At 28.2% G+C, this 10,092-nt stretch overlaps 2 protein-coding genes across 3 annotated transcripts in view; both read left to right on the top strand.

The window, feature by feature from the left end:
* Positions 1 to 5,172, top strand: part of LOC108744757 (protein THEM6-like) — an 11,408-nt gene extending 6,236 nt beyond the window's left edge. The window contains exons 1-3 of one of the 2 annotated variants that reach the window (XM_025975065.1): positions 2,826 to 3,039; positions 3,692 to 3,906; positions 4,596 to 5,172. In XM_025975065.1, coding sequence (XP_025830850.1) covers positions 2,883 to 3,039; positions 3,692 to 3,906; positions 4,596 to 4,853 — 630 coding nt within the window. In that variant the 5' untranslated portion in view covers positions 2,826 to 2,882 and the 3' untranslated portion in view covers positions 4,854 to 5,172. Of the gene's footprint in view, positions 1 to 255; positions 471 to 2,825; positions 3,040 to 3,691; positions 3,907 to 4,595 lie in introns of those variants that run through there. The other variant, XM_025975066.1, reaches the window with a different exon arrangement.
* Positions 5,173 to 6,358: 1,186 nt separating this feature from the next.
* Positions 6,359 to 10,092, top strand: part of LOC112904614 (protein THEM6-like) — a 7,889-nt gene continuing 4,155 nt past the window's right edge. Inside the window, exon 1 of the mRNA XM_025975093.1 lies at positions 6,359 to 6,909. Coding sequence (XP_025830878.1) covers positions 6,753 to 6,909 — 157 coding nt within the window. The 5' untranslated portion in view covers positions 6,359 to 6,752. The remainder of the gene's footprint in view (positions 6,910 to 10,092) is intronic.

The following is a 10,092-nucleotide window of genomic DNA, read 5'->3' as shown; positions in this document are numbered from 1 at the left end:
AATTCTTACACTCTTCACCTTGAAAGACTTTTGACCAATTTATTTTATGCAGCCTTAAAAGTGAAGAGCAATTGGGATTGTTGCAACTGTATAAATTTATAATATTTTAATTAATTTATTTCATACCTTCTAAAATTATAGTTTCACAAGAAAGAGTTAATTGCTTTAATGCTAAAGGCTAGCAAAGATCTATTAATTTTAAGGTCTCATTCACATTTGTTTTGTATTTGTATTTATAAACATTTAAATTTTTAGGTATTTGTTTGACTTCTGATATAGATACTTTTCTATATCATATGAATAATGCCAGGTTTATGAGAGAATTGGACTTTGCACGGGCAGATTTTTACGAAAGGACTGGACTGTTTCGCACAATCAAAGCTAAAGGGGGTAGCATTGCCATTTGTGCTACCACCATTCGATATAGGAGATTTCTAAAGCTTTTTAGTCGCTATTTTATTACTTCTAAGGTAAGATATAATAAAAAAACGATCTATGTACATTTCCACAATTACTTTCTTTCTTCTTTAATTCAATTAACGTCATTTTTAGAATGATTTATTACAATCAAAATTCATCTTTCAATAAAATTAATTTTGCTTGGCTTTCATATTTCTTTTTTGTCAAGTTATTAAAAATAGATTTAAATAAAGAACTTCCTTATGGTTAAGACAACTTCAATAAGATCAAATTAGAAATGCTTTCAATAACTGTTAACTTTACTGATGAAAAGCATTAACCATTATTATTATTACGATATGATTTTTCTAGTTGGTTATTTTCGTTTTAATTCATTTCATTTTCTTTGAAATTTTGTGAAAGTTCGATACTCGTATACCTATGTATTACATCATCGGTAAATTAATAAATTATAAAGTCCGGCAGAAATATGTAAATTTTACATAATTACGCACCACTAATACAAATTGTAATTCCAATTTAAATGTCAGACTTATTATGTGTCATTACAAAAATATGATTATAGAAATAATAAAACAAGATTTTAAATTGGGGGTAAGATCAATTAATCCGATTGTGGTGAACACTGCAAAATTTTTATATTAATTAGCGACGTTGAGACTATAATTAGTATAGCTTGATGAGGAAGACGAAATGTCTTTGAAGCGTCGCCAATTAACATAAAAATAATTAATTAAAGTGATCACCAAAATCGATTAACNACTTGTGCAGTGTTGAAAGTTAGCAAATTTAAAATGGTTCGCACTATAACGCAGAAATATTTTCCATTACCCACGGCTGCTCCACATGTTTCGGGATATGCGTCAAGAAAGTGGTCCTTAACCACACGACATTCTCCTCCTCAAATATAAATAACGTTTTGAAATTTGATTCTCGTGGTGTACGTCTTGGTTTGTAGTATTTTCTTGTACGTAAATGCACCATATTAGTCATAACAAGCACAACACTGGGACCACACAACTAAAGATTACTTATACTAAGTCCTTTTACATAGATTTTAACACAAAAATAGTCCTACAAATACATAAATTTTTACGTTACAAGGTGTCTGATGCCTGGGCAGCTATTGAAAAGTTGAAAAGGGTGAGAAANAGATTTATTGATAAATGTAATGATTTAAAATTTAAAATTTCAAATAAAATGAAAGTTGAGTGAATACATGCGTGTTGCAAAAGATGGCTCCACATACAGCAAACATTTATTTAAAATACAGATTCGTATCAAGAGATGGCTCTATCAGTAACGAAATGCTATTTAAAATACAAGTGTAATGAAAAAAATAAACGAATAAAATCAGTACAGGAGGTAATCATATAATAGTTTATTGTTACAGTAATACTCTTTAATAATGTTTCTCTAATATAAATAGTGACATAACATTATGCGTTTCAGTTAGTTATTATTAATAATAAATTGGCGTTTAAGGTTCCGAAACTTAATCAAAAAGTAAAACGGAACCCCTGTTGTCTGTCTATTTGTCAAAAATATTCATTAATTACCAAAACCTAAAGGGCACTTCTAATTGAGCTAGGACTTTCAGATTTAGGCTGAAGGAATCTATTTAATAAGGGATGTTGCGTTATTTAGACTGGAAAGGGCATTTTATTTTGGCGAAAGATATTGCAATCTAAAAAGAACTCAAAGGTCATAGAAAACATTTCCATTTGTTTTTTTTAATGAGTAGATTTCAGGTATCGATGTAATTTATACAGACAATTAATAAAAAAGTGTTTTTATCATAATATGATGTCCTTTTTTAACTGATTTCTTTTTCCCAATTTTGGATCCATCAAAATTGGTACCATTTTAATCTAAAATCTCAAATTAGTTATAGAAATCTAGAGATAAGTATACAAAGAAATACAAATGAGCCATTACCTATTATTTTAATATACATGTGAATTTATTATAATCCGTAATTAGAGTTTAATAAGGTATTAAAAATTGAATTGAAATATAAAATTTAAAAGGATGTAATTTGAAATTTTTATTACCTTTCTTTATTAAAAACTCTTATTATCTTATAAACATTTGCTTCTTTGAATTTACTTCTTTTTTATTNTTAATGACACAGTATAAAAAATGTCACAAACATTTTTGTAGTGTATTTAAATTGTTAAAGAAAACACAATTTCTTTACATTTAATGTATTTAACAAAGGAATGTATTAAATTTTAATTTCAACCTCACATATACGACAATTAAAAAAATATATATAATGAAGTGCAAATATATATGTATCTTATTAATATGTAGCAAGTATTGCATTGTTCTAGGTGCAGTATTTTCATATTTACAAGTTCTGTGATTTTGATAAAGTTAATGAGCTTTTTTCACGTTCTTGTGTTAGAAATAGCGGCAAAAGTTGATAGATATAACATTTTCTTAAACCGAGTTCCAATATGGATCCATTAGTTATATGGATCATTGTTTTAACAATTATCATTTTTTTTCAAATATGTTTTGATATTAGTTATTTTTTACGTACTGTTTGGGTGACATTTATTGCTATGTGTTTTAAGAAAACTATTGATATTTCGGATGAAACAACCATCACAGGTAGGTTAAAAGATATAGTACTAATATTAAAATAAGTATGAAAAAAAAGATGCCGGTGATATAGTTGCATTATTAGTAAAATGGTTTTATCATAGCTAAGAAAATATCCACTGTTTTTAATGTGCATTCACGTACGTATTTGTAGTCTTTGTTTTTATTGTTTTATTAAATACCAATCAATTTTTAATATGATAGTTGCAAATATACGCGATCAAGAAAAACTAGAAATATTTTTCCACTGTAAATCTTATTTTTCGCGTTTTTGGTTGAACACAATAAATATTTGTTATTTAATCGAATGGAAATATTTGAATTAGTGAATATTTAAAATCGTAGTTAACTAATGGTCCTTGTTTTGTAGTATCCGTTCTTTTGCATAATAACACTTTTAAATAATGGACTTTTACGTAATTTATTGCAAATTGTCTTCATTACAATGCATCAACGTAATACAAAATAACAAATCAAAAGAAAAAAGTTATTAGAGTTGTTTTGATGATAAATAAGATCTTAACTACTAAACCACTTTTAAAAATATTTCTGCTTTCTGTGCATAATAAAAAGAACTACAAAAAATTCTCATTAATTTTTATTATTGCTCATGTCGTTCTGGTTAAATATAATTTTATAATTTGAGTCAATATCGTTGTAGGTTTTTGTTTTACTACCGATTTGGATCAATTTTTGCATGGCATGAACAACTCAAAATATTTACGAGAAGTTGACTTTGCCAGACTCGATTTTTCGATTCGATTGGGATCAATGAGAGCTATTGCAGAAAATAAGGGTGCAGGTGCCGTAAAAAAGGCCACAATTGTCTACTGTCGATTTATTAAGTTATCAACTATATTCAAGATAAAAACTAAGGTAAATAAAAAACGTTGATAGCGCATCTATTTGGTCTAGTTTTCATAATTATATTGTTCATGTCACATGTTATCATACAAGAAACTCCTGATGCTGAAGCCTCAAAAAGAAAAGGTTTTATTAAGATGAAATAAAGTAATTTACGGAAATAGGCGTTTTACTAACATTTATAATGAATTTTTATGGAATATCTATAGATTTAATTTATCCAAACTGGGTAAACACAAGTATTGCATATTGGTCAGGTAAATCCTATGGAAAATTACCGTGTTTTTTAAATATTTACAGAAAAGGTGGGAGTTCATCATGTTGATATTTGGTATTCTATTATTTCATATTAGCCCATTACCTATTAGTATTTCGTAATTAAGTTAGGCAAAAAAATTGAATAATGTCTGTTATTTTTGTTACTCTTTTATTATCGGTAGCAGGATTGCCTGGAGGTTCTCAAATATCTCAAGTGACTGAAACAGGTATTTAAAAATTGATGAGAAATATTATACCTACCTATCTATACATATTTATATATTAAATTATACAGTCTTGGAAAGGCTTTATTTATATGGTACTATCTATCTACTTATACACACCTTGTATTCAAATTTACAAGATAATTGAAGGTACTCATTCCTGTTTTTATGTAATTGAGAGGATTTGCACTAATAAATTAAAGACTTACTTAATTTCAGCTTTTGTATTGGGACAACAAAAGCTTCTATTTGCAGTACAAATTTATAACGAAAGGAGGTTTAATCAATGCGTTTGTTATTCAAGAAGTGAAAATGATAAACTGCACCTGTGAAAGTATTTTGGAATCAATTTCACAACGGATTAAACAAACCGTTAAGAAACCCGAACCCCCTGAATTTTTGGTGAAATGGATAGAAGGAAATTCAAATTTACAAGACGATAAAAGTGCAAGCATTACAACTATTACCACAATGTAAAATTGAAAGTTTGCCAGTACTTTTTCACCTAAAATAAAGTTATAATATTTTAACAATATTATTGTATAAATAGACTATAAGAATGTGATGTTAATAAAGTACAACTGCGTTATTTATTTTATACCCTAAATGCCTAAATGTTACTTGAAATTCTAGCCAAAATCGATTTTGTAGGGCAATGAAAATAGCAGAGATAAGGTCAAGGTCAACAGAGAATCGAAGATTGTAAAAATATGAATTTACATATCTTCCATAAGACTAGCTGTTTAAATTAATTATTCATTAAGCCTAATAATTAACTATAAAACTTATATAACAAGTGTCAATATATGTTTAACGTAATAATTCTGTACAAAATTAAGATCATGTAATGACTAAATAGCTAAAATTAATCAGCAAGTACAAGTAATGCTTACTTTAGTTTTCATTTTCTAAAGTGAATACAAATACATACATACACACCTTGTAAATATTAAGAATACCTTGCATATAAACGATTTTATTTTTTATATTAATTGATTTTTATTTAAATCACGTTCAGCATCTTTTCAGCATACTTACAAAAATGAGAGGTGATACTTTCAAAAATTACATTCTAAAGTTTATAGATTGCAAAATAAAACAACTGAAAAAAAAGACGAGTGGCAGGTACCATTTTGTATGATTCAAGGCAAAGATCATTGTAATATCTAGGCAAATGTGGTATATGTTGAATATAAAGTAGTAAAAGTAAATGTATTTAGTTTTGTTATAAAACTAGCTAATAACAACCCCTTTCGTTGGGTTTACATTCTCATTTCTATTCCAAACGAATAGTTGGTAGTTAAGTTGCAAATTCACACGCAGAACATTCCTAAATATCCAAGAACATTCTAATTGAGGGTCACCCTATAAACATTTCACTTATTCTAAATCCACACTCTTTAAACTGGATAAATTTTCAACTTTATAGGAGATTTCAAACAGTTTTTGGAACACTTTAATGAAAAAATATATAAAATAGTTTAATTCAATGCTAGAAGCCACCCATCATCACTCATACATAATAGGTCTCGAATTGACTACTTAGTAGTGGGTTAAAAAATACGGTAATTATATTTAATTAACAAATGAGAACATATTCCCATACTAATTCAATTCATTTTAATTTTTTTGTGGTTAATTAATAACACATAAAAATTAAAAATCCATCCTAATCTTTGAACAGTAAAATGCATACAATCTATTTTTGATCTATCCATATTTACTGACGGTCAACCTTTATCATAATTTGATGATAATAAATTCTAGAATAAAATTTAAAAATTTATCTCAACGATCAATAAATAATTCAGTTGAAGATGTCCTTATTTGCTTGTTAATGAGTGTATCAGATACACGCAGCGAAAAGCGCAAAATCAAACTGATCGACTGATTTTCCGGTCCAGGATAACCCTGGTCGCGGCTCTGACGTCACATGACTACTTCCACTGGTAGTTTCAAAGGTGGACTTCTTTGCCGGAATAGACGGAGTGTTTATAAATTCTTTCCGCGGTGATGATGAAACATCTTTGCGCTTACTTTTAATCATTCGTCAGCAAAAAATTATTATTGTTGGACTGTTGCAGTTTCCACAATTTATTTCTTTGTCTCACACGCTGCGCTGGCACAATTAAAATGTAGACAGTGACGTTCGCGAAGGAAAATTGCCGTAATACATTTATTACTCTAAATCGAAATTTTATTCAGTATGCGTCCAAGTACGTTGGAATAGTAAACGTTAAAATGGTCATTGTGTTTATGTTTCGCGTGATCTAAGCGCTAAATGGATATGTAGAGAGCATTTTCATTTTCCAAGTTTCAAATCTCGTTTTAATTGTTAAGCAACAAAACAAAAATTACAAATAAAACAAACGAAGAATGACAGTGTGCTACATAGTCGGGGCTTTTTTGGTCGCGGTTGTTGTGCTTTATGGACTTTTAGAACTGCATTATTTTTTGCGGACGTTCCTCAGCGTCCTTTTGGCGCGATTTTGTAAAAAGAAAGTTCATATTTTACAAGAAACTGTCGTCAAAGGTAAGAAGTTTTCCATTTTCTATTTTATTTTTAGATTTTTTTTAAAGCTTGCTCTTTTTCATTCGGTATAACACCAACGTTTCGCTTTTTATTTTCTTCACTTTCAACTAATTGAAAGTCTATTTTAATTCGTACAAAGTTTCTGTGTAAATTCTACAAAAAAGTAACAATTGTTGTTGTTGTGTGTTACTTAATAGTCAAATTGGATTCCCGATTTTAAACACAGTTAATCAGTTTAAAGTGTAATCAATTTAATTCAGTTCCTTTTAGTGACAATTATAAAACCGATCTCATCAGAAACAGGTGTACATACATTTCAATAACAAAGTAAAGTGTTTTTGTTTTTACACAACTTTGTTTTCATTGTGTAATTTACATATAAAATGTATTTCCTACTTCTGTTTACGAAACTATACTTTAAACTATGTCGATGTTTTTATAGATTAACTTAAACGAAATCAAGCGGCAGTAGTTAAATTTGTGTTGAGAAAAAATCCCAAAAAAGGCTAAACTATTTCGAAATTGATTTACTTTTACTTCACAACGAACCTTACCTATGAATTCTTACACTCTTCACCTTGAAAGACTTTTGACCAATTTATTTTATGCAGCCTTAAAAGTGAAGAGCAATTGGGATTGTTGCAACTGTATAAATTTCTATNCTATCATTACCATTGTCGTATCTTCCAATAATATTGAAATATAAACGTACCTCTGTTTGTTGTATATTATTTTGTTGTTTTATTTCATTCAGTTCATGGAAATATATTAATTCTTTAATTGAAAAAAAAGTAGCTGATAAAAATAAAACAAAAGAAGATTAGTAGGTACTAGCTTGGACTAATAAAATTAGTATTTACAAAAAACTAAATAAAATAAATCCTATTGAAAACTGTTCCAACAAGATTGCACCGATTTAAGTTATTCTATTATTAAAAAATTAAATACTGAATTTATCGAAATACTTTAATATATTAAATTGTATGGGTATATTAAAACAAATTGAAATTTTTAAAAAAAGGGAATTGTTGAAATAAGTTACCATTAAAAATAAAACAAATTGGCGGCGCTTGAGCTAATGAAATTGGTATGAATTAGGTATAAACACAAACAAAACATATAAATGAGATATGTTTTAACAAAATTTATATCACTTCAATAACTGTTTCGATTAGGTGACTTTTATCAGCGACGAATACAAAAATAAAAAGCAGTATTAATTTATCAACAATTCCAATTAAATTCTTATAAACTACGAAAATATTTAACATAGAATACAGATTTTTATAAAAACAACTTTGGGATAGTCAGACAAAAAATGTAAATCTAATTTTACAATTTTAAGCAATAAACTATTTCTGTAATAATCTGCCTACTTACTTTATTTGAATTTTATGATAGATTTACATTAACTACGAATGCGTCAGAAGCAGTTACAAATTTCAATACTTCGTAAGGCAACTGTTTAAACAATTCTATGTGAAAAGTTGCCGTCTCATACGTTAGTTTTACCTCCTAATCAGTTTTTTTTTTATGTTTTCGTGGAAGAGGGGAAATCTTCAAAAGACACCCAGCCGTCCGTACAACTGGGTAGTGTCGGATTCCCGAGGAAGAAGTTCTCGGACCTACCGACTAAAATCCCTCTACCTCAGGCCGTTCTAGGACCAATTAAGGTCCTCTTCAGCCAGATCAGTTAAATCAAAACAATTTGTTGAGACAGCATTACGCTCTTTAAAGATTTAGTTTTTGATGGGTACTTTTTTCAATTACCTGTCTTTGCATTTCTTTTAAATGTGTAAAACAGCTNTCTAATATCCTCAAGCTTAGATAAGCTGGATGATTTAATCAAAACCAAGAAGGAAAACCACAAGTTAAACAATTAAATACAATCTAATTACCATTCCCCTACTTATTTTACTTAAAAGAGAAAAGACAATCTAGATACTTAATTAAAAATAGTGCTTCACCAAGAAAAAACAAATATCATTCTTAATTAAATTGGTAGCAAATGACAAAATCAAAGTCATAAAACAAAAAGGAAAGTAAATTACTGAATGTTACATTATTGTACTTTTCTAACACAAAAAATGTATTTTTGTACCTTAAACCTCTTGTTTTATTAAAGTAGTTTCTCTATAATTAATTAGGAAATAATAAAACCGTAAAAAAATAATAAGCAATTTATTGTTCAGTAAATTACCGCGAGTGTGGATTCATACAATCTATGAAATAAATTGTTGTTTTCTCATATGAAAAGATAAAAGTTTCGAATTTTAAATTATGAAGGACATCCGGATAAGTGACTTAGCTATAAAGCTTTATTGAGGTATGTATTAGCTACCTATGTTGTGATCGAGACCAATACGGGTCATTACCATTGGAAACCTTCTGTCTATGATGTCCTTTAAAATTTCCGGGTTTATACGCCTTTACAACGCGTGGTTTATGATTAGTTATCAAATATGTTGTTGAGTAGAACGTCTTTTTCATTAAACATTATTATTTTGGCCTTAACAATATTTGGAAAATCAAAAAATACTTTTTATGCTACATCTGAAGAACTAAAAATTTCAGATTCCATTTGTTGTTTCCTTTTCAAGATTCAGTATTTTCTCGTAGTTTTTAGCAATAAATCTAAAAATGTTTAGCTTAAAATTAAACTTTATTCTACTGTAGTGCCTTTGCCCCTTTTACAATTTGATCCTTCTTTTTTTACTTCTTTTGCAAGAATAATAAACCTAAATTTTCCATTTCTTGGTGGCAGAAGGCTCTATAATAACTCTTTACTTGGGACTAGAACATTTAATATTCGCCTATATAGGTCATGGAAGGGCTACTTAAAAACTAGAAAGTGCTCCAAGTAGATACAATAATTTTAAGTACTTTCTTACACAAAATTTCTTCATTTGTTTGCAAAATAGAAGAAAGAATTTGTCTTTATAATCCTTTTATTGCAAGAGAAATAAATCTAGATACTATCCAAAAAAATAAGTGAATATGATTGATGGTATCTACGTTTTCTTGATGGAAATTCATGATCAGTTAATAAATAAACTAGTGAAGAAGCCTCAAGGATGCGAAACAATTGTAAAGTTTTTATTAATATATTTGTAGAAATTAATTTGTATTTATTTATTAAGTGAACATAAATTTCCATCAAGAAAACGTAGATACCATCAATCA

Source organism: Agrilus planipennis, unplaced genomic scaffold (assembly GCF_000699045.2).
Source record: "Agrilus planipennis isolate EAB-ADULT unplaced genomic scaffold, Apla_2.0 scaffold35, whole genome shotgun sequence".
NCBI lineage: Eukaryota > Metazoa > Arthropoda > Insecta > Coleoptera > Buprestidae > Agrilus > Agrilus planipennis.
This window is presented reverse-complemented; position numbering and strand designations above follow the sequence as displayed.